Source organism: Electrophorus electricus, chromosome 4 (assembly GCF_041902795.1).
Source record: "Electrophorus electricus isolate QZ-2024a chromosome 4, ASM4190279v1, whole genome shotgun sequence".
NCBI lineage: Eukaryota > Metazoa > Chordata > Actinopteri > Gymnotiformes > Gymnotidae > Electrophorus > Electrophorus electricus.
The window spans coordinates 25,904,612-25,930,356 of NC_137500.1; the positions used below are offsets into that span (position 1 = coordinate 25,904,612).

At 39.4% G+C, this 25,745-nt stretch overlaps 2 protein-coding genes and 4 pseudogenes across 2 annotated transcripts in view; all 6 read right to left on the reverse strand.

Moving 5' to 3' along the window:
* LOC113577152 (protocadherin alpha-C2-like) overlaps positions 1–6,982 on the reverse strand; it is a 143,691-nt gene extending 136,709 nt beyond the window's left edge. Inside the window, exon 1 of the mRNA XM_035521327.2 lies at positions 4,483–6,982. Coding sequence (XP_035377220.1) covers positions 4,483–6,843 — 2,361 coding nt within the window. The 5' untranslated portion in view covers positions 6,844–6,982. The remainder of the gene's footprint in view (positions 1–4,482) is intronic.
* On the reverse strand, positions 1,217–4,140 carry LOC145657606 (protocadherin gamma-C3 pseudogene; annotated as a pseudogene).
* Positions 6,983–11,919: 4,937 nt separating the features above from the next.
* On the reverse strand, positions 11,920–15,781 carry LOC145657356 (protocadherin alpha-2 pseudogene; annotated as a pseudogene).
* On the reverse strand, positions 15,781–19,259 carry LOC113575575 (protocadherin alpha-8 pseudogene; annotated as a pseudogene).
* Positions 19,260–20,067: 808 nt separating this feature from the next.
* LOC145643280 (protocadherin alpha-8 pseudogene) lies at positions 20,068–22,541 on the reverse strand (annotated as a pseudogene).
* Positions 22,542–22,927: 386 nt separating this feature from the next.
* Positions 22,928–25,528, reverse strand: LOC145657357 (protocadherin alpha-3-like). The gene is made up of 2 exons (XM_081711714.1): positions 23,063–25,528; positions 22,928–22,939 (listed from the first exon to the last, which is right to left on the reverse strand). Exons 1-2 carry the CDS (start codon positions 25,421–25,423, stop codon positions 22,928–22,930), a joined length of 2,373 nt encoding a protein of 790 aa, XP_081567840.1. The 5' UTR covers positions 25,424–25,528.
* Between the last annotated feature and the right edge of the window lie 217 nt (positions 25,529–25,745).

Below are 25,745 nucleotides of genomic sequence, written 5' to 3' on the forward strand. Positions count from 1 at the left end.
TACATACTGTCAAATAAACGTACACACATACTGTCAAATGAACACACATACGCCTGTCAAATAAATCAATGTATATTCTCCCCTTGAATTGTTCATGCCCTTATCTTTAGGCGCATGCCTATAAAGCCATGTGTTTAAGCAGTCGCTGAATAATAAAAAGGCAGGGCATGCATCAAAGGTTTATTGATTTTTATATTTTTGTGCATGTTTGCTCAAACATTTCTTATAATATAAATGATATATTACAGAAATTATAAATGCGAATTAAAAAAAAATCCACGTAACACCCGCCCTTTGATCAAAACCAGGTCACAGGTGAAGCGAGCCAGTAATGACCACCAAGCATTATTACATGGCGCTGTGTAGTAACTGATTCTGATTCGCGTTCTGAGATCTATTTCCGCATAACAGACTTTTGTGCTGCTATAGGCATTGCCATCACAACTAGTTGTCATAGAAGGTTCTCTTACATTTACATTTATGGCATTTAGCAGACGCTCTTATCCAGAGCGACTTACAAAAGTGCTTTGTCATGTACTCATAGAATATATCCTAGTACAGTACAGTAGGTTAGACTCAAACATACCAATGAACTAGAATACTGTGGAATACAGGGATGAATGCTGATACCTAGAAGTGCAAAAAAAAGTCTATCTTAAACAATGATAAGTGCTATAAACAATAAGTGCTAGAGTTTGTTAAAGAACATAAACAATATCCTACAATAAATATTAAATTAGTCAGTCAATATGGGAGCAGTGTCAGTTGTCCTTTAAATATTCTGCAAATAGATGGGTCTTCAGTCTGCGTTTGAAGACTGCAAGGGACTCTGCTGTCCGGACAGCAAGTGGGAGTTCATTCCTCTTAGTGGAGTTCGTCCTCTTAGGGGACGCTTGTAACCGACAAATCTATTCAGAACTTAGTATCTAGTTAATGATTCTTCAGGAATGTAGCTGTGTAATAAAATAAGTAATGTACAGGCAGTCAATAATTTTTGTAACTTCAGAGGTGATCACCGTGTCGGTCTCGATTTTGCGTCTGGCTGTATATTAATTCAATCATTCAGGACAGAAGTTTTTCGATCAGTCAATTAATTCAATAACGGAGTACAATAATGTTGCCAAACATGTGTGGATATCACCTTAGAAATTAGTGTAAAGTACTGTTATGGTCACTTAGTGTAATAGTAAGTATTTCAGTACCATGGACAGTAGCGCTAGTAAAGTAGGGCTTCCTGAGTGAAAACTGTATCGTACGCATTTTGGAGGCGTGTCCTCTAATGGACAAAACTCATAAAAAACGAACCATAACAAATGGTTTAAACTAATAAATAACTATATTTGTCTATCATTACTGTATATTTGGTTGAACATGCTACGTTAATGTAAGCGACACTTCATGATCTTTTTTTTCATGAATGCACTCTCAATGACACGACCATAGACTTTGTATTGTTATTAAATGGACATGAGAAAGAAAACGTTATTAATAACAAAATGGACTGAGGTCACCGGTGCTGGTGCTGCTATATGAATAGCTTACGACTTGTAAATGCTAAACGTATTCAACGAATTGTCCACTCAGTAAATTGAATTTATTACAAGTCATTTTAAAGTGCATTTCTTACCTCTCCAGAAGTTCTCTTCCTGTGATCTGATACCACTAGTGTATTCCCATTACTGCCAGGGACTATAGTAGTACCGATACTCATTCTGGGTCCAACTAACATGTAGCGTTTATCTCCGGATCTGTACTGGATGCTGTGACACAGTGTCCCGTCATAATTTGTGTCTTGTAAATACTTGGAGGAATAGTCTGTAGATTTGGAGCACTGCATTACAATCAGAACGATGATGCTGATGACAAAAAGCACTGAAACTGAGCCCAGAGTAATGATCAAATAAAATGTGACGTTGTTCTCTTCCTCTTCTTTTACTGTGCTTTTAATGTCAGAAGCTGCAAAAGCCTCTTTGGGCTCCACAACTTTGATAATCACAGTCGCTGTTGCTGAAAGTGAAATGTTTCCATTATCTTTGACCAGTATGACCAGTTTATGCTGAGCCTCATCTGTTTCTGTGAATGAGCGAAGGGTCCTTATCTGTCCTGTGTAGCGGTCCAAACCAAAGAGAGTGTGGTCACTTACTTCCTGCATTGAAAATAATAACCAGCCGTTGTATCCTATATCTGCGTCATAGGCTCTCACTTTAGTCACCAAATGTCCTGCGTTCACATTGCGGGGAATCTCCTCCACACCTTCAGCAGAACCGTTAGCGCTGAGTGGATGTAGGATCACTGGAAAGTTGTCGTTCTGATCTAGAATGTACACGTTCACTGTGACGTTGCTACTAAGTGGTGGAGTTCCAGAGTCTGTAGCAAGAGCCTGAAACTGAAATGTTTTTATTCTCTCAAAATCGAAACTTTTAAGCGCATAAATAACGCCGGTTTCGGGATTAATATTTAGGAATGATGTCATACTATTCTGTGTTCCTTCCTCTCTAACAATGTGGTAGGAGATTGCAGCATTTTCATTTAAGTCTTTGTCAGACGCAGAAACAAAAACAATCGATGCTCCGGGAGAGTTGTTTTCAAAAATGTACAAGTCAAGGGGGTTTATTAAAAATTCCGGTCTATTGTCGTTCACATCTGATACCTGTACACTCAGCGTTTTGAAAGTGGATAGAGAAGGCTCTCCCCGGTCTGATGCAGTAATAGTAATATCAAATTGTGAAACTCTCTCTCTATCTAAATGACTTTTAGTCACTAAAGAATACATATTATCCTGAACAGACGGTTTCAACTCAAATGGTGTGTTGTCGTTAAGACGACAAATAATTTTTCCATTTTCTCCTGAATCCTTATCCGTAGCACTAATCAAAGAAATGACAGTCCCTGGATGTGAATCTTCGGAAATCATATTAGATAGTGATGTTATCTCTATTTCGGGAGCATTATCGTTAACATCCAGTATTTTTACAATAAGCCCACTTTCTGCATTTAATGGAGGCTGGCCTTTATCCGTTGCTTGTATATCTAATTTGTAGACGTCCGTGTCCTCAAAATCAAGAAGGCCTTTCAATCGAATTTCCCCACTTGTACTATCTAGACTAAATATATCACGAATTTTCGCGTTTACTGCGCTCCCAAATGAGTAAGCTATATCGCCATTAGGTCCCTCGTCAATATCTGTTGACGAGACCTTAGAAATAAGGGCGCCGGGTTTTATGTTTTCTGGTAGTGTCACCGAATAGGTATCCTGACTGAAAACGGGAGGATTATCATTTATGTCTAGGACTATTATAGAAACATTAAGTATCGCTGATTTTGGTGGCGTTCCACCGTCAATTGCAGTGAGTATTAACCCGTGTTCTCCTGATCTTTCTCTGTCCAAATATTTCTGTAAAACCAAATATGGGATTTTTTCTTCTCCCCTTTCCCTGACCTGTAATTCAAAATGCTCGTTTTGACTTATCTTATACAAACGAACAGAATGTATTCCTATGTCAGGATCACGCGCAGCCTGCAGTTGGAAACGAGCTCCTATAAGTCGATTTTCGGCTATTTCAAGCCGTTTCTCTTTTTCGGGAAAAATCGGTGAATTATCATTTATATCTGTGATCTCTACACCAACGTAGTGAATCTCTAACGGATCTTCTACTGCTATTTTAAGGTTTATAATGCAAGCCATATTTCCATCACATATTTCCTCTCTGTCGATTTTCTTACGCACATACAATACACCACTGTCCTGATTTACCTGGAAAAGAGTGTCCTTAGATCCAGAAACGATACGAAATCGTCTATCCACAAGAGTACCGACATCAAGACCCAAGTCTTTAGCAAGGTTGCCCACAATGTATCCCTCTTTCCGCTCCTCGGGAATAGAGTACCTAATTTGAGCTGAAATCTCATCGAAGCAACGCAGCAACGAGAAACACAGAACTATCCACCCGTACTCCCATTTTCGCCTTTGTCCTCCGATAATCATCGTGAGTGATTCACTTAAATCCGATTCACTTGAAATATATATCGATCGCGATTAATTATTGAATATATTCATCCATGTTTGTTTAAGAATGCTAAGATTGTGTCTATACTACTGGCGATGTAAATAATACCATGGTTTCTTCCGTGCTATATGATTGTTCGCTATTCTACGCAGAAAAAAAAAAAACAAAAAAAAAACAGGCATGCGCAATATGCACCACGTCGGTTATCAAGCATATACTTTATCTCTATGTAACAGTGACATCACCTGGAGCGAAATTGAACATTAATTAAAATGGAAACAAAATTGCAAAGACTTATTATTAATTCCAAAGGCATTGCTGAAATAATATCCAATTCAAAGATAGATAGATAGATAGATAGATAGATAGATAGATAGATAGATAGATAGATAGATAGATAGATAGATAGATAGATAGATAGATAGATAGATAGATAGATAGATAGATAGATAGATAGATAGATGTTCGTTCTTACCTCTTCTGAAGCTCTCCACCTGGGATCTTGCACCATTAAAGTATTTCCATTACTGCCTGGGACTATAGCAGAACCGATACTCATTCTGGGTCCAACTAACATGTACCGTTTATCTCCGGATCTGTACTGGATGCTGTGACACAGTGTCCCGTCATAATTTGTGTCTTGTAAATACTTGGAGGAATAGTCTGTAGATTTGGAGCACTGCATTACAATCAGCACGATGATGCTGATGACAAAAAGCACTGAAACTGAGCCCAGAGTAATGATCAAATAAAATGTGACGTTGTTCTCTTCCTCTTCTTTTACTGTGCTTTTAATGTCAGAAGCTGCAAAAGCCTCTTTGGGCTCCACAACTTTGATAATCACAGTCGCTGTTGCGGAAAGTGAAACGTTTCCATTGTCTTTGACCAGTATGACCAGTTTATGCTGAGCCTCGTCTGTTTCTGTGAATGAGCGAAGGGTCCTTATCTGTCCTGTGTAGCGGTCCAAACCAAAGAGAGTGTGGTCACTTACTTCCTGCATTGAAAATAATAACCAGCCGTTGTATCCTATATCTGCGTCATAGGCTCTCACTTTAGTCACCAAATGTCCTGCGTTCACATTGCGGGGAATCTCCTCCACACCTTCAGCAGAACCATTAGCGCTGACTGGATATAAGATCACTGGAACGTTGTCATTCTGATCTAAAATGTACAAGTTCACTGTGACGTTGCCACTTAGTGGAGGAGTCCCAGAATCTGAAGCCATAATTTGGAACTGGAAAGCCTTTATCATTTCAAAGTCAAAGCTCTTCAGCGCATAAATAGCACCTGTTTCAGAATTGATGTTAAGAAAAGATGCCATATCATTGTAGGCCCCATCTCTTCTAACAATGCTGTATGAAATTATAGAATTTTCATTTATATCTTTATCCAAAGCATGAACAGATAGAATAGAAGCACCTGGAGCATTGTTCTCAAATAAATATTGCCAAGTTTGGCTTTGCGGAAACTCAGGACTATTATCATTTACATCCGACACCTCTACAGTCAAAACTTTTACTGCCATTAGAGAAGGATCACCAAAGTCTTGTGCTGTCACTATGACATCATAAAGAGGCATCTTCTCTCTGTCTAAATGCTCTTTGGTAACTAAAGAGTACATATTGGCCTTAATGGATGGTTTTAGTTCAAAAGGTGTATTCTGAGACAAAGTGCATAACACTTTCCCATTTACGCCAGAGTCTTTATCTAAAACATTGATTAGGGAAATAACAGTTCCAGGTTTGGAATCTTCAGGAACTACATTAGAAAGTGATGTAACCTCGATTTCCGGGGTGTTATCGTTTACATCTAAAATGTTCACAATAACTCTGCAATCAACCGTCATTGGAGGTGTGCCCTTATCAGAAGCCAACACATCTAATCTGTATATGTCAGTGTTTTCAAAGTCGATTTCACCCTTGACCCGAATTTCACCTGAAACATTATCCAAATCAAATATATCATAGATTTTACGATTTAAGTTACTGCCAAGAGAATACATGACCTCTCCGTTAGAACCTTCGTCCAAATCAGTTGCATTTACTTTGGTTACAATGGTACCAACGGGAACGTTTTCCTGTAAATTTACTGTGTAGACGTCTTGACTGAACACTGGGCGATTGTCGTTGTTATCGAGAACACTAACCGTGATATTTAAAGTCCCAGACCTTGGTGGATTCCCACCATCTATTGCTGTTAATAGTAACTCATGGTCAGTTTTATGTTCACGATCAAGTGCTTTCTGTAACACCAGAAAAGACACCTTTTCGCCGCCTCTGTCTCTGATTTCCAGATCAAAATGTTCGTTTTGGCTTAATTTATAGGATCGCACCGAATTCACGCCAATATCTGGATCGCGTGCATTCTGTAATTGAAAGCGCGCTCCGGGAAACGTGCTCTCTGCGATTTCTAATCTTTGTTGCTTATCTTGAAATATAGGTGCATGGTCATTTATATCAGAAATGTCTATTCCTACATAATGAATCTCTAGAGGATGTTCCACTACGATTTTAAGATCCAAAACACAGGGACTGTTGCCGTCACATATTTCTTCTCTGTCGATTTTTGTATGAGTATACAAAATGCCATTGTTTTGGTTTACCTCAAAAAGAGCGTCCTTAGATGCAGAAACGATGCGGAGGCGCCTGTTTACCAAATTACTGACATCGAGACCCAAATCCTTAGCAAGATTTCCAACTCTGTATCCCTCTTTCACCTCTTCTGGAATAGAGTATCTTATCTGAGTCGAAATCTGCTCCGCGAAACACAGCAGCAGAAACAAACGTAGAGCAAAGCACCAGTATTCCCATTTATGTCTTTGTCCGGATTCTCCCATTGCCAGTGATTGCCCTAAATCGAATGCACGCGCAGCACTAAAACCTCAGTTTTCAAAGAGCGCAATAATGTGATATCATAAGAATTAACTAATAACTAATAAAAAATATTCAATTTAGTAACGTCAGCAGATACGGATTCTGTATAATTACAGTTCCACATCTTGCATGTCCTCTTTGTTCGTCAGGAAAAAGCAGTACTACCCACGTCACGATTATGAACAGGATTTAGAACAAGATTACAATTTTAGAACAACACTGACGCCGACTGGTCAAGAGACACCGCCGGTGAAAACAGCAATCAAAGATATATTACTATTTAATCTTATTATATAAGATGATTCAATAAGACTTATCGCAAACGTATAATAAGTTATTACTTTTCTGTCTGATTCTATTTTGTCAGGTTGAATAAAAACATCAAATTGGGTGTGTTACTATGGCCTGAGATTTATATTTCAGAGCTAAAAGAATGGATAGCTCCTACAGGGTCATAGATACCATTTTTCAAGATTAAGCCTAAGTCTAGACTAAAATAAATTCCAGTGTTTTTTTCACCTTTGGCACTGCAATTTATTCATATCCAGAAAACCAATCCAGAGTGTTTGTGATGGCAGTTAATGTGATGGCATGTGCATCTATTCATGGCTTATGAGAGTGATGTTGATTTAAAGCGATATTGTTCATATCTGCAATTTTGAGTACTTTAGCAGCAAGCCTCTTTAATGACCCTGTAAATATATATACAGGTATTACATAGAGATTCTCCCATTTATCATTTCAGTAAGTCTATAAACAAAGAAAGGTTGTTTTTTTTATGTGTGCATAGTTAGGCTATTGATTTTTTTTTACTATTGGATGTATCTTAGTTATGAAGCTGAATGCAAAACATGTCTATTTGTATATTGCATTTCATACATAGAAATAAAAAGTGTTTTGCATAAATATAAAAATAGCATGAATATCTTAAAAGAAGATTACATAAATTAAGTAGACAATGCAGTGCTGGATTAAGTCCTTTCATGGCCCTAGTCCATTACAAAATCAAGGTTTCCTTAATGTGATGATTTTATATGTGCAATACAAAAACTATAACAGTGTAATGAATAGGCCATTGTGAAGTGATAAAATAGCACACAACAGGGAAACAAACAAACAAAAGAATAGGCTACCATTATCACTAAAAATTAGTTGTTTAACCACTTCTGAAATAGATAGTTAATTGAGAAGTTTGACAAGTTATCTCAGTAGTTAAATCTGGTTTGTCTTGCTGTAGTTTTCATTTGGGGGCACCACACTCAAATTTCTTAGGCAACACTATAATTTAATACATTTTGCTATCTTATATTATCTATTAGTAAACAAGCTTGATAATTTAGTGCATTCTCTGCCACAATATGTGTGTGAATAAGGGTGAAGTAAATAATATGGGTTAAGTAAATGCCAAAAATGATTCAATCTTGTTTTTTAACCAATCAATGCAATTTCCCCAGTACTTGTGACAGGCAGTTGTAATATCTTTCAATATTTGGCCTAATGGCAGCAGGTATAATTTGAATAGGATAAATGCAACACATGAGGAACCCCATATGTCAAGGTGATCTGCTGCAATCTTCCACATATTACCTAAACTAACTGAGGTCTATTCTGGAATATCTTACCCAATTTTCAAGTCTATCTCAAACTATTTTATGGTCAACAGCACCAAGGGCAACGCTAAGGTCAAGTAGCACCAGGGCTGATATGTGCATGGATCTGTATTTAGGGGAATGGCATTTAGAACATTTACAAGCATAGTCTGTATGTTGTGATGTAGCTTGTAACAAGACCTATAGACGCTGAAACAGCCATTTGCATTTAGGAAGATGCTGAATGGGTCAAAAGCTACTTTTTCAATAATCTTGAGTAGAAAATGGAGGTTTCTTATTAGTTCTTAGTATCAAAGCATCTGCATAATTCATGTATAAGAGGACCTTAACTGCAGTTTTCAATTATTAAAAAAAAAGCCTGAAAGAGTGAACCATTTAATTTTGCATCATGTCCATTGCTAGCCAGTTGAAAACTTATTTTAAAAAGCTAATAGGAAGGGAGTCAAAGCAGCAAATAGTTTTAAAGTATTTCCTCAGCAGCACAAATTCAACAGAAGTAAAACGATCACCACAGCCCTGGAGACTGGGAACCTAAGAATGATCTGGTATATGACCACAGCCCTGTAGTGTAGGTCCATAAGTTGCTGATCAGAAGTCTTCTTGTATACTAAAAGTGCTTTGTGACTTTGTCTGGACCAACAGGCCTCTCAAACACTGCAAAATTTACACTCTCTATTCCATAGCCCACCTTGTCTTGTGGTCTCATGCCAATGATATCCTACCCCTTTACCACTTCGCAAATCAAACAAAATGTTTATGTGAGGCCTTGTCTTGTGCTCAAGGTGTGAAACGTGTAAAATTGTTCATCAATAAATTGTTGATTGTGTAATGATACTCTAAATTAAAAGTATACATAAAAGCACTCTAAATTAGCAGCATGCCTTGAATAATTTCATATTTGTTACTGAGTAGTACTTTAGATCATAATTTCATTGCCTTTATACCTTCTGCTTATATAAGCAGTTAGGTGAAGCTCTATATCTTAGTCAGCCCAGACAAGTAATGGTCATAAATTTCATAGATTATCCCCAATAGCTTGAGTCATAAATTTAGAAGGACTATGTTTGATCTAATTTTATAATCATCTGTGATGGAGAACGATAAATGAATCTCCACAAACTGGAAACCCACTTCAAGCATCACTGTTTTTGCATGCTAATTCTGTCTTGAGAGGTGTCATTTGCCACCACGAAGACTTTGTCATAGTGGATCTGAGATTGAGTTTTCCTCTACATACAGTTGGCATTCTTGCACCCCTTAGTTTGAGGGGTTTTTTTATTCCATTTCTCCATGGTGATCTGTGCCTTTCAGAAACCAAAACAGCAAAAACATGCTCTATTTGATCAAGAAGAGGAACAACAGAGTGTGCTTTTATGTTTGGCCTTCCCAAATAAATCCTTAGAATTTTAATTTATATACCTCTCTTTTACACAGATGTAAAAATGAAGGAAATCACAATTTAGAATCAAAGTAAACAATGAAATAGTCAGAGGGGGCTATTGGCTTAATAGCAGTAGGTGAACTGTGAAGATTCCTGCTCATAACATCTACTGGATGCCCTGGACCGTGAATGGACTTTTTAACATGTAACAGCTCAAAGGTTATTCAAAAACAGATTGAGAAGGCCCTTGTTGTGGAAATTTACTTTGCTTCATTTTGTGGAAATTTACTTTGCTTTATTTTACTTTGCTTTATGTTTCTATAGTCACAGCATAACAGTCTGCAGATAAGCGTGTGAGTCAGGGACTCCAGCTGCTCACATACTGTTCTAACCATAGAGATAGATGAAGCCTTCAGCGCTCAGGCTAACCAAAACATGAATTAGCAGGAACTCTGTAGCAGTCATTTTTCTTTTTTCCTCTTTCTTCTGTTCTGTGTATAAGGGGAGGGGGACCGTACTGCACGTCAGTCCTCTTACTCTGTTATACAGGGGACGGAACTCAATAAACTTTTTACTACTCAGTGCATAAGGTTGTCTGCGTTTGATGTGCTCTCATTTTTCCACCACAGCCCTTGACAGCATTGTCCTTTTAATTATTTGTATGGCTAACACTTAAGAAAAAACAAGCAGGTCTGGTAGTGATGGCTGACAGCAGTTCTGTAAGATCATTAACAAAGTTTGTAGAGTATTTCAGAGGTCTGCAGACAGGAGGCGAAGCATGGGTTATGGACACTTAGCGTTTTTGTTAGTGTCTGATTCTCCACTAAAATGCATTGTGGAGACCAAACCATACACCTTGGAGATATGAACCTTAGTGTATAGGTAGTACTCATTGCTGCTACTGAGGCACATGAGGTGAGCCTGATTAGTTTTAAGGGTGTGCTACAGCACAGTGTTTTCATATTTTGCTCTGTCACTCTTAAACTGAGCCATAGAGACAAAATTCTTACTTCTGCTCAAACAACACTAAAAGCCTCAAGGCTCCCCTGTGTAACTCTTGAGTCCATTTTCATAATATGACCAACATATTAAGTTTTTGCATGTATATGAATATGACTCCAAAGACTCCAAACAGGAAGTGAGGTTATATCTCAGCAATGATTTTGCATACAGACAAACGTCAATATGCACATATGTTACATTTGTGTAAAACACAAATACAAATGCCACCATTAATCAATCAGCTTTCCGCATCTTCCCTAAAGGGATCATTGTGTCTGAACCCTGATGATCGACTCTTCAGAATTAGGTATAATAGGTACTTGCATTTGTGGTACAATACTGTATAAACATTTAAACTCAGTATAGTACAAATATATTTAAAAGAGCTGAAATAAATAAATGTTATTTGCTTGCATTAGAATATACCCTTAAAAAGGACACGGACTGCACATCTTTTCTTGTTCTATACAGATTCATATTTAAAAATAAAAGCCCACTAAAAATAAAAATAAAAGCACACTAGATGCCTGATTGTTATTATTAATAGTAACACATATGTAGAACCTTTTTTAGTACCCAAGGTCACTTTAAAACCAATACAATGCACTCAACATTTTTACATCCAGTCAACACACCAGCAAATCACACAAAGCATACATTCAACCAGACAACACAGCCATCTATCACTAGATATGCAATCATTCACACACACACCAGGATTTTAAGGTAACCAGTTTTCCTAACTTCTGTGTTTTTGGACTGGGGAAGAAACCCAAGACCCCACACAGACATGGAGAGAATGTGGAAACTTTACCCAGATGGGACATGAACCTGAAGGCTGAGAGACAAACATGCTAACCAGCAAATCACCACACTGCCCACAACTGTTCTGTGAACATTTATTGCTATTATAGTGGAAACCCTCCAAGGTACACACTGTACTCTCTATGCTGTGGCTACTATTGGTAGTATTTGCTGGATATACAGTCATTTGAAGGCTAAAGGAACCATTATGGTGATGACACTGAGGTGATGGAAGAGCTGTATCAGTGAGAGGACATGGCTGGGGGTGATGGGTGGTTTGCAGTATTGGAGGTGGAGAGGTCTGGTGTATGCTTGCTGAAAGCACACGGCTGACAACAGCAGAATGAGAAAAGTTAGTTGAGAAACCAGTTTCTACATCTTCTCTGAGAAATCCACGAGATGGAACACAAAGTAAAGAGAGAGTGTGGAGTATGAGTGGGGTTAAGAAGAGAGAGTGTGGAGTGTGAGTGGGGTTGTGAAGTGAGAGTATGGAGTATGAGTGGGGTTGTGAAGTGAGAGTATGGAGTATGAGTGCGGTTGTGAAGTGAGAGTATGGAGTATGAGTGGGGTTGTGAACTGAGAGTATGGAGTATGAGTGCGGTTGTGAAGTGAGAGTATGGAGTATGAGTGGGGTTGTGAACTGAGAGTATGGAGTGTGAGTGGGGTTGTGAAGTGAGAGTATGGAGTGTGAGTGGGGTTGTGAAGTGAGAGTATGGAGTGTGAGTGGGGTTGTGAAGTGAGAGTATGGAGTGTGAGTGGGGTTGTGAAGTGAGAGTATGGAGTGTGAGTGGGGTTGTGAAGTGAGAGTATGGAGTATGAGTGGGGTTGTGAAGTGAGAGTATGGAGTATGAGTGCGGTTGTGAAGTGAGAGTATGGAGTATGAGTGGGGTTGTGAAGTGAGAGTATGGAGTATGAGTGGGGTTGTGAACTGAGAGTATGGAGTGTGAGTGGGGTTGTGAAGTGAGAGTATGGAGTGTGAGTGGGGTTGTGAAGTGAGAGTATGGAGTGTGAGTGGGGTTGTGAAGTGAGAGTATGGAGTGTGAGTGGGGTTGTGAAGTGAGAGTATGGAGTGTGAGTGGGGTTGTGAAGTGAGAATATGGAGTATGAGTGGGGTTGTGAAGTGAGAGTATGGAGTGTGAGTGGGGTTGTGAAGTGAGAGTATGGAGTATGAGTGGGGTTGTGAAGTGAAAGTATGGAGTATGAGTGCGGTTGTGAAGTGAGAATATGGAGTGTGAGTGGGGTTATTAATCAAGTGGTTCAGCAGGCTGGTGTATGTCACCTTGGCTGTTCATACAACACTCACATTTTGCTAGCAGGGTGACCTTAAGATAAAGGTTGTCCTGAATTTTGTTTTTGCCTGGATTACAAAGCTTAATTTAGTCCTTTTACATGACATCTTACTGCATCAACACCCCCTCACTACCTTGTTTGCGCATGCCTGCATGCACACACATACACACACATACTTTTATATATGAATTACATAATAGCATATAATGGTGTGTTTATTCTAGTAGTTTTATAATGTATGGGATTACTATACAATTTTATATAAAATTACAGTTCCTATAACGTATTCATTTCTTACCTCTCCAGATGTTCTCCTCCTCCTATCTGGTACCACTAGAGTATTCCCGTTACTGCCCGGGACTATAGTAGAACCGATACTCATTCTGGGTCCAACTAACATGTACCGTTTATCTCCGGATCTGTACTGGATGCTGTGACACAGTGTCCCGTCATAATTTGTGTCTTGTAAATACTTGGAGGAATAGTCTGTAGATTTGGAGCACTGCATTACAATCAGAACGATGATGCTGATGATAAAAAGCACTGAAACTGAGCCCAGAGTAATGATCAAATAAAATGTGACGTTGTTCTCTTCCTCTTCTTTTACTGTGCTTTTAACGTCAGAAGCTGCAAAAGCCTCTTTGGGCTCCACAACTTTGATAATCACAGTCGCTGTTGCTGAAAGTGAAACGTTTCCATTGTCTTTGACCAGTATGACCAGTTTATGCTGAGCCTCGTCTGTTTCTGTGAATGAGCGAAGGGTCCTTATCTGTCCTGTGTAGCGGTCCAAACCAAAGAGAGTGTGGTCACTTACTTCCTGCATTGAAAATAATAACCAGCCGTTGTATCCTATATCTGCGTCATAGGCTCTCACTTTAGTCACCAAATGTCCTGCGTTCACATTGCGGGGAATCTCCTCCACACCTTCAGCAGAACCGTTAGCGCTGACTGGATATAAGATCACTGGAACGTTGTCGTTCTGGTCCAGAATGAACACGTTCACTGTCACGTTGCCGTTTAGTGGTGGATTTCCAGCATCTGTAGCAAGCATTTGAAACTGGAACTTTTTGATTGTTTCAAAATCAAAACTTTTTAGCGATCGAATAATGCCCATTTCAGGATGCACATTAAGGAATGAACTCATATCATTTTGTACACTATCTCCTCTGAGAATGTTATATGAAATTGCAGCATTTTCAAGAATGTCTTTATCTGATGCACTTACAGAGAAAATGGAAGCACCAGGGGCATTGTTTTCCACTAAATATATTTCAATGGGATTTTGAGAAAACTCTGGGCTGTTATCATTCACATCAGACACCTGCACACTCAGAATTTTTTCAGCAGTTAGAGGAGGTTGACCAAAGTCTGTCGCTGTTACTTTGATTTCATAAAGTGAAGTATTCTCTCTGTCCAAATTATTCTTTGTTACTAAAGAGTACATATTGTCTTGTAGAGACGGTTTTAGTTCAAAAGGAATGTTTGATGACAACGTACATAAAACCTTCCCATTTACACCAGAGTCGTTATCTAAAACATTGACTAGGGAAATAACAGTTCCAGGTTTGGAATCTTCAGGAACTACATTAGAAAGTGAAGTAACCTCTATTTCCGGGGTGTTATCATTTACATCTAAAATTTTCACAATAACTCTGCAATCAACAGTCATTGGAGGTGTGCCCTTATCAGAAGCCAACACATCTAATCTGTATATGTCAGTGTTTTCAAAGTCTATGTTACCCTTCACCCGCATTTCACCTGAAACATTATCCAAATCAAATATATCATATATTTTACGATTTAGGTTACTGCCAAGGGAATACATGACGTCTCCGTTAGAACCTTCGTCCAGATCAGTTGCATTCACTTTTATTACTATAGTGCCCATCGCGACATTTTCCTGTAGCTGCGCTGTGTAAACCTCCTGACTGAACACAGGGCGATTGTCGTTGATATCGAGAACAATAACGGTAACATTTAAAGTCCCACTCTTCGGTGGATTACCGCCATCTATACTTGTAAGTAGTAGCTCGTGTTTAGCTTTGCGTTCTCTATCCAGTGCTCTTTGTAACACCAGAAATGGGACTTTTTCATCACCCCTGTCTCTTATCTCTAAATCAAAATGCTCGTTTTGCCTTAATTTATAGGAGCGCACCGAATTCACACCGAGATCTGGATCGCGCGTACTTTGTAACTGGAATCGCGCACCTGGCAAAGTATTCTCTGCGATCTCTAAATTTTGTTGCTTTTCTGGAAATGTAGGAGTATGGTCATTAACATCTGTAATATCTACTAGCACATAATGAATTTCCAGGGGGTTTTCTACGACGATTTTGAGGTTAACTATACAGGGACTGTTGTTATCACACATTTCTTCCCTGTCGATTTTCCTGTCTACATACAAAACGCCATTGTTCTGATTGACCTGGAAAAGGCCGTTCTTAGACGCTGAAACGATACGGAAACGTCTGTCCCCCAACCTACTGACATCAAGACCCAAATCCTTAGCAATATTTCCCACAACGTATCCCTCTTGTACTTCCTCTGGTACTGAGTATCTTATCTGAGCTGAAATCTGGTCCTGGAAACAGAGCAGTACAACGAATCGTAGAGCAATCCACCAGTACTCCAATCTGCGCCGTTGTCTGCTGCCTCCCATCACGAACGATAATCCCAAACCGGATGCAATGCACACGAGGAAGATGTTCCAGTTCCAGACACTTTAACGACACGCGAGACACAGAACCGTTTTCAAACCAATTTTCATTTTTAAAATCTTCTACTTAATAGCACAGCAGGAAGACTGTAACGAGTCAAATTTCCTCAGCTCTTGCTACGCTGTCGTTCGTCTGAAAGAAAACAACACTACGCATGTCATTATAGAGGCAAGGACTTCGTCTTCACAAAAAAATCGTAGTACAACGCTGACACCACGCGGTTTTCGCGCTTTAGACACAACACGATTTTGGTGCTTGCTCCTCCTTCATTAGCATGTCCATCTTGTCAAATGGGACGTCATTTTCTTTCTCTTATGTTTGCTATTTATATATTTTTCACAATAAATAAAAATACTCTTTTCCACGCCTTATGCAGCGCATGAAACAAGATTTCAGCTCTAAAGTAATGGACTGCTCTCATGGTTTACATTCAACTGCAATGTAATTAAAAGTGATATCAGTCAAAATTCTTTTGATGTAGATTATGGAATCTTCTCAATAATATATACTAAGGATTAGTTATAATTTTCGAGGTTTTACGTAGTTGTTGATATAACTTTTGATATGACTACAGAGTATTTGTGACCTGTGAACAAGTGCACATGTGACATGCAGTTACTATATAGAAATTTCGCAAATTGTGTAATTTGGTCACACGAAATGAGTTGTACCGTATGAAGGTTACATAACGTGGCTCTGTTAATCTATTTTAGTACTACGGCACGGATGTGTTTTTGAAATCAAATAATATCCTATAATCAGTCTACGTATCTTATATTATTTACAGTTATGAACACAACGCAATCTAAAAGTAAACCAAATAGCGGCCAAAACATTTTCTTGAAAATATATAGTTTAGCAACTGTAGATAGCACCACGCGAGATTCGTTAAGGTCATACTCCCCACAAACAAGCTTTGTTCCAGCAATTAAAGTTCTTAGTCACTTATAATGTATTGATAAGCAAGGGAAGTCTTGTGTAATGCTTCAGATACTAGGTGAAAGTAAACAGACTGAAAAAATAAATAAATAAAATAGTTTATGTCCTTCTGTCAAATCTTACCTCTCCAGAAGTTCCTCTCCTGCGATCTGGTACCACTAGAGTATTCCCATTACTGCCCGGGACTATAGTAGAACCGATACTCATTCTGGGTCCAACTAACATGTAGCGTTTATCTCCGGATCTGTACTGGATGCTGTGACACAGTGTCCCGTCGTAATTTGTGTCTTGTAAATACCTGGAGGAATAGTCTGTAGATTTGGAGCACTGCATTACAATCAGCACGATGATGCTGATGACAAAAAGCACTGAAACTGAGCCCAGAGTAATGATCAAATAAAATGTGACGTTGTTCTCTTCCTCTTCTTTTACTGTGCTTTTAACGTCAGAAGCTGCAAAAGCCTCTTTGGGCTCCACAACTTTGATAATCACAGTCGCTGTTGCTGAAAGTGAAACGTTTCCATTGTCTTTGACCAGTATGACCAGTTTATGCTGAGCCTCGTCTGTTTCTGTGAATGAGCGAAGGGTCCTTATCTGTCCTGTGTAGCGGTCCAAACCAAAGAGAGTGTGGTCACTTACTTCCTGCATTGAAAATAATAACCAGCCGTTGTATCCTATATCTGCGTCATAGGCTCTCACTTTAGTCACCAAATGTCCTGCGTTCACATTGCGGGGAATCTCCTCCACACCTTCATCAGAACCGTTAGCGCTGAGTGGATGTAGGATCACTGGAACGTTGTCGTTCATATCCAACATAAATACGTTCACTGTGGCGTTGCTGCTTAGTGATGGATTTCCACAGTCGGTCGCGAGCACGTGGAAGTGAAATGTTTTGACAGTTTCAAAGTCAAAACTTTTTAGCGCATAAATAACACCTGTTTCAGAATTAATATTGAGAAACGTTGAAATATCGTTTCGTGCTGTTTCTGTACGAAATATCTGGTAAGTTATTGCAGCATTTTCATTAGCGTCTTTGTCTGAAGCGCTAACAGAAAATATAGACGCACCAGGCGCGTTGTTTTCAGGTAAGTATAACTCTAGAGGGTTCTGAGAAAATTCTGGGCTGTTGTCGTTGACATCTGATATTTGCACACTTACTATTTTCATCGAAGATAGCGGAGGGAGTCCCAGGTCTGTCGCTGTTATTGTGATCTCATAATGGGCTATAAGCTCTCGATCTAAGCGTCCATTAATTACTAACGAATACATGTTTTCTTTAAATGTCGGCTTCAGCTCAAAAGGTACCTTGTCTGATATATGACAAAAAACTTTTCCATTGACGCCAGAGTCTTTGTCAGTTAAACTTATGACAGAAATAACAGTTCCTATTTTGGAATTTTCAGGAACCACGTTAGATAGAGATGTAATATCCACCTCTGGTCTGTTGTCATTTATATCAACTACTTTAATCACGACTCTACAGTTACTGGTCTTAGGTGGTTGACCTTTATCTGAAGCCGTAATAACAGTCCTAAAAATATCAGTGACTTCAAAATCTACATCGCCTTTAACCTTGATTCCCCCTGTATTTTTGTCCAAATCAAATGTATTGTATACTTTTTTGTCAAGGTTTTTTACAAATGAATATGTAACGTTTCCATTCAAGCCTTCATCTAAATCAGTGGCACTGACTTTAACAACCAAAGATCCAATTTCAGCATTCTCTTGAATTGTAACAGAATAAACCTCTTGGCTGAATTTTGGTCTGTTATCGTTGTCATCTAGAACTATTACAGTGATGTTAATTCGGCCCGATCGTGGTGGGTTTCCACCGTCAATAGCAGTCAATATCAAATTATGTATTTTGTGATGCTCCCTGTCCAGTGACTTAGACAATTTTAAAATCGGTATTTGTCCTTCTCCACCGTTATCCCGAATTTCAAGTTCAAAATGATCAGTTTGACTTAGTTTGTAAAATCGAACTGTATTTACACCAAAATCAGGGTCGCGTGCAGCCTGCAAACGAAAATCCTCACCGGGAATTGTGGATTCTGCTATTTCAAACAACTGCTCTTTATCTGTAAAAGTAGGCGAATGGTCATTTACGTCTGTAACTTCTACCTCCGCGTAATGAATTTCTAATGGATCTTCGACAATGATTTTTAAATTAACCAAACAGGCACTGCTAGCATCGCAAATTTCCTCTCTGTCTATTTTCTTAACCACCGACAAAACGCCATTGTTCTGATTTACCTCGAAAATAGCATCAGATCCAGAAACAACACGGAGTCGTCTGTCCACTAAAGTATTGACATCAAGATCCAAATCCTTAGCAATATTTCCCACAATGGTTCCCTCTTTCACTTCTTCGGGAACAGAGTACCTCATCTGAGTCGACACCTGCTCCACGGTTAGAACCAGCAAAGAGAACCGCAGAGCGATCATCCAGTGCTTCCATCTTCCGCTTTGTCTTCCAACGTCCATTGCTAAACACCACGTTTCAGAACCAAGAACAAACCAATGCCTGGATCTTCTTACCTCTTCATCCGTCTACTCTTAATCATAGAAACTGAATTTTAGTAGCTGTCTTTTCCTCATATCAAAAATATGCCGCTGTGTGATTTAATCATCATCCTTTTAATAGGACAACGCTAACTACGCTCTCGTCAGTCTGGAACAGAATGTCTGACGCAAACCATTCCAGACGCAGCCTGTGCCTGTAGTTTCCTTGTGTATTAGTGACACCTTGAGGAGGCAATAACAGGGTGTTCTTTTTGTTCTAAAATACTGAATTATCTAGTAAATCAAGTTATCCAAGTATACTTTTAGAAAAATGCATGTCGTGTTGAATGGGAATAGTAGATTATCAATAATCAAGGGTATTATGGTAACTCTTCACAGTACTCTCATTATATTTTATGCTCGTATTGTCTTGATAAAATTAGATATTATATGGCTGTTTAGTAATTATGTTTTACATCTTTCTTGCATAGCAAATCAGTCATTTTGTGCTAAAATGCACACTTCGGTTTCCATCACAAATAAAGCAAATTAAAAGCAATGTTTTGGACGTCATATGTTACTTAAAGTGATGAGTGCAAGAGAAACAGCATAAAAAGAAGAAAAACTAAAATCACCTGACAAGACTTCAGTGAAAAAAGACCAGCATTAAATTGATTTCGATATTATTTCACTGGGGAAAAATGTAAAGATGTTGATTTGCTTGCTTAGTTACACGTTAAAACATTTTTATAACAACATGCTGCCCACAAACTATTTCAAAGTTCCGTGAGCTATTTTAAAACTGATATTTACGAAATTCTCCATTGTCACTGATGATAGCGAAACACGGGACGACAAACGTAGACGCGGGTAAAGTAGTCAATTATTGACCCGTGTTGTGGAAATTACATATGACATGTTGGGGGACAGCAACACAACTAGTTAATAACTGGAAAAAACTCTTACCTCTCCAGATGTTCTCCTCCTGCGATCTGGTACCACTAGAGTATTCCCATTACTGCCCGGGACTATAGTAGAACCGATACTCATTCTGGGTCCAACTAACATGTAGCGTTTATCTCCGGATCTGTACTGGATGCTGTGACACAGTGTGCCGTCATAATTTGTGTCTTGTAAATACTTGGAGGAATAGTCTGTAGATTTGGAGCACTGCATTACAATCAGCACGATGATGCTGATGACAAAAAGCACTGAAACTGAGCCCAGAGTAATGATCAAATAAAATGTGACGTTGTTCTCTTCCTCTTCTTTTACTGTGCTTTTAACGTCAGAAGCTGCAAAAGCCTCTTTGGGCTCCACAACTTTGATAATCACAGTCGCTGTTGCGGAAAGTGAAACGTTTCCGTTGTCTTTGACCAGTATGACCAGTTTATGCTGAGCCTCGTCTGTTTCTGTGAATGAGCGAAGGGTCCTTATCTGTCCTGTGTAGCGGTCCAAACCAAAGAGAGTGTGGTCACTTACTTCCTGCATTGAAAATAATAACCAGCCGTTGTATCCTATATCTGCGTCATAGGCTCTCACTTTAGTCACCAAATGTCCTGCGTTCACATTGCGGGGAATCTCCTCCACACCTTCAGCAGAACCGTTAGCGCTGACTGGATATAAGATCACTGGAACGTTGTCGTTCTGATCTAAAAGGTATACGTTCACTGTGACGTTGCTGCTCAGCGGTGGAATTCCAGAGTCAGTAGCGAGCACGTGGAATTGAAACATTTTGGCTGCTTCAAAATCAAAACTCCTTAGCGCAATGATCACACCTGATTCCGAATTAATATTCAGAAACGAAGCTGTGCCACCTGGTGCTCCATTTCCTCCCAGAATCTGATACGAGATCAGTGCATTCTCATTTTCATCTTTGTCAGATGCGCTCACTGAGAATATAGATCCACCCGGCAAATTATTTTCAAATATGTAAAGTTCAAAAGGGCTGTGCGTAAATTGCGGAGGATTGTCGTTCACGTCTGAGACATCCACGTTCAAAGTTTTGAACGCCGATAAAGGAGGCTCACCTAAGTCAACGGCAGTTAATATGATGTCGTAATGTGCAGACAGCTCTCTATCTAAATTTCCCTTCGTGACTAGGGAATACATATTTTCCTGAAAGGCCGGCTTTAACTCAAAAGGCACATCGTTAGAGAGTCTACATGCTACTTTTCCGTTAACACCGGAATCTTTATCCGTTACACTAATGAGTGAGACTACAGTCCCTGGTTTGGAATTTTCAGGTACCAGAGTGGAGAGGGACGTCACTTCTATTTCCGGCTTGTTATCATTTATATCTGTAACCTTTATAAGGACTCTGCAGTTTGTTGTCATGGGGGGTTCTCCTCGGTCAGACGCAATCACGTCAGCCCTGTATATCTCAGTGTCCTCAAAGTCAACCATGCCTTTCAAGCGAATTTCTCCGGTGTTTTCAACCACTTCAAACGTTTCATAAACCTTTTTCTTTAAATTACTGACAAAAGAAAAAATGACTTCGCCATTTGGACCTAAATCAGCGTCAGTAGCATTTATATTTATCAATAAACTTTCCTTTGGGGTATTTTCAGGAATTGTCACAGAGTAAACATCTTTACTGAATACTGGCCTGTTGTCATTAATGTCAAGTACGGTTACCGAAATGTTCATAGTTCCTGATTTCGGTGGATTTCCACCATCGACTGCAGTCAGTATTAAATTGTGAGTATCATGACGCTCCCTGTCAAGGGTTTTCTGCAATTTCAATATCGGGATTTTATTATCCTCTCCACCGTCTCGAATCTCGAGATCAAAATGTTCGTTATGACTCAACTTGTATGTACGAAGGGAATTTACTCCAAAATCCGGATCGCGACCAGCCACCAGCTGAAAATCAGCACCAGTTAACGTGTTTTCTGCAATCCTCAAACGTTGTTCTTTTTCTGGAAAAACTGGAGCATGATCGTTCACATCTATTATCTCTATGCCCACGTAATGTATTTCGAGAGGATTTTCCACTGCAATTTTTACATTAATCAAACAGGCACCGTTATCTCTACACACCTCCTCTCTGTCGATCATTTTGTGAATATACATGACACCATTGTTCGGATTTACCTGAAAAAGGGCGTCTTTAGATCCAGAAACGATGCGGAAACGTCTGTCCACCAAGGTGCTGATATCAAGACCCAAATCCTTCGCAACATTACCCACCACGGATCCCTCTTTTATCTCCTCTAGAACGGAGTACTTTATCTGAGCTGAAACCAGTCCCCCGAAGCAGAGAAGCAAGGAAAGACGCAGAGCAATCCACCAGTATTCCGATCTGCGTCTATATTCGCCGGGACCCATCCCGAGCTCTCACACATAAATATCCTTTTTAGGATTAATACATTAAACCGGTATGAACAAAGTCTCATATAAACCAATATATACCCGTAGTCGTTCCGTTCATCATGCCCTTTCACAACACAGTTTAGGACAGTATGTGTTCTAGAGAACAAAAAGACTCGTCAGAAAGCTAAAGCGAGGGGCAGAGCTTAATGCCTACGTCGTTTCTGGTGACATACTGACACCTCATGGATTATACACAGTACCACGAAAAACAGCGAATGTGCAGAAAAGTCACTGTTAAAACTTCGCTTGTAATAAAATCTCCTAGAATGGGACGTGGAAAGTGCATTTATTAAATATAACTTGGTAATCACCAAGAGACATGTGAGTAATAGCTATTTTAGCTTCTTTACCTATAAAGAATCACTTGGTGTAAGACTTAGTGTAAAATGCAAAACATAAGTGGTACTATTTCAGCACCATAGAAAGCTCAGTGTTTGCGCTGGTCATGCAAAAGATTACACGCACAGACAGCCCAACATTTCAAATGAATACACTGATAGTAAGCTTTCAAAACGGCAGCCAAAGTAATAAAAGTAACAAACCAATGCATTTTCTTTCTTACCTCTCCAGATGTTCTGCTCCTGCGATCTGGTACCACTAGTGTATTCCCATTACTGCCCGGGACAATAGTAGAACCGATACTCATTCTGGGTCCAACTAACATATACCGTTTATCTCCGGATCTGTACTGGATGCTGTGACACAGTGTCCCGTCATAATTTGTGTCTTGTAAATACTTGGAGGAATAGTCTGTAGATTTGGAGCACTGCATTACAATCAGCACAATGATGCTGATGACCAAAAGCACTGAAACTGAGCCCAGAGTAATGATCAAATAAAATGTGACGTTGTTCTCTTCCTCTTCTTTTACTGTGCTTTTAACGTCAGAAGCTGCAAAAGCCTCTTTGGGCTCCACAACTTTGATCATTACAGTCGCTGTTGCCGAAAGTGAAACGTTTCCATTGTCTTTGACCAGTATGACCAGTTTATGCTGAGCCTCGTCTGTTTCTGTGAATGAGCGAAGGGTCCTTATCTGTCCTGTGTAGCGGTCCAAACCAAAGAGAGTGTGGTCACTTACTTCCTGCATTGAAAATAATAACCAGCCGTTGTATCCTATATCTGCGTCATAGGCTCTCACTTTAGTCACCAAATGTCCTGCGTTCACATTGCGGGGAATCTCCTCCACACCTTCATCAGAACCGTTAGCGCTGACTGGATATAAGATCACTGGAACGTTGTCGTTCTGATCTAGAATGTACACGTTCACTGTGACGTTGCTGCTCAGTGAAGGCAGTCCAGAATCAGTAGCGAGCACGTGGAACTGAAACATTTTTGTTGTTTCAAAGTCAAAACGTTTGAGCGCATGAACAACGCCTGTTTCAGAATTAATATTTAAGACCGATGCTATGTTGTTAGGAATCTCTTCGCCTCTCAGAATCTGATATGATATCAAAGAATTTTCATGTAAATCTCTGTCAGAGGCACTAACAGAAAATATAGAAGCACCTGGGGGATTATTCTCAAACATATACAATTCAATGGGGTTGTGGAGAAACACTGGTCTGTTATCATTTACATCCGAAATGTGCACGCTCAGAGTTTTAAAGGTGGACAGAGGAGGCTGACCTAAATCTGTTGCTGTTATTGTGATGTCATAATGTGATATGAGCTCGCGGTCTAAATTTTCCTTTGTTACTAATGAGTACATGTTGTCCCGAACTGACTGTTTTAATTCAAATGGTATGTTTTCGGAAAGTGCGCACGCAACTTTTCCATTTATACCAGTGTCTCTGTCATTAACACTAATGAGAGATACTACAGTCCCAGGTCTCATATTCTCAGGAACTATGCTTGACAGAGAGGTCACTTCAATGATCGGCTTATTGTCATTTACATCTATTATTTTTATAACAACTCTGCAATCAGTGGTCAAAGGTGGCTGTCCGTTGTCTGCAGCTTGAATATCTAATTTGTAAATATTGTTCTTTTCAAAGTCTACTTCATCTTTTACGCGAATTTCACCTGTTACGTTATTTAAAATAAAAATGTCAAACGCGTTTCGGTTTTGGTCACTACCGAAAACATAAGCCACTTCACCATTTGGACCGTCATCATAATCGTTGGCCACTATTGTAAGCACTAAAGTTCCAATAGGTGTGTTTTCTTTCAGCATTGCAGTATAAACATCTTGACTAAATACAGGTCGGTTGTCATTAACGTCAAGAACAATAACTGTTATGTTTAGCGTACCTGACCTTTGAGGATTTCCACCATCGATAGCAGTTAAAACTAAATTATGCTTTTCTTTGCGCTCGCGGTCGAGAGGCTTCTGTAAAACCAGAAAGGGAAGTTTATCGTCTCCCATTTTCCTTATCTCTAAATCAAAATGTTCGTTTTGGCTTAACTTGTACAAGCGCACAGTGTTATCTCCAATATCAGGGTCACGAGCTGCTTGCAGCTGAAAACGGGTGCCCTGAACGGTTGATTCAGCTATTTCCAATCGTTTCTCTTTTTCAGTGAATTCAGGTGCGTGGTCATTCACATCTGTAACTTCAAGCTCTATGTAATGAATTTCAAGTGGGGCTTCAACCACAATTTTCAGATTGATCATGCAAGGTTGATTTCCATCGCATATTACCTCTCTGTCGATTTTCTTATGAACGTACAATACGCCATTGTTCATATTTATTTGGAAAAGACCGTCACCAGAACCAGAAACAATACGAAGCCGTCTCTGTACCAATGTACTGGCATCAAAACCCAAATCCTTAGCAATATTTCCTACAACGGATCCCTCTTTCACCTCCTCCAGAATAGAGTACCTTATTTGAGCCGAAATCTCGTTCCTTTGGTACAGGAGCAAAGAAAATCGCAGTACAATCCACCAGTACTCCCATCTATGCCTTTGTTTGTAGTCATCCATGACGTATAATGCACTTTCAAGATACGATCAAAGCTGCCGCCTAAAATTCATTTCATTAAAATAGTCTTCGAACTCGTGGGGAATTAGAATTCACTTAGAAATATCATAAGCTGTTTCTGTCATTTAGCTCAGTCTTGCTAACCTCCGTCTCGCCGACACACTATGACGTTTGGGTTGTGCAGGGGCTGATATTTGACTTGGATTCTTGTGTACTACTGACTCCTTGAGGCCTGTCATATGAGTGCAATGAGCGCTCAGAAGGAGAAAAATGTGTGATATCGAATCTGAATCAGAAAAAAAGCGACAACCACCGGCTTATCGG

Excerpts from the sequence above, each read along its gene's own strand:
- LOC145657357 (XM_081711714.1), bottom strand. The coding sequence starts at position 25,423 with ATGGATGACTACAAACAAAGGCATAGATGGGAGTACTGGTGGATTGTA.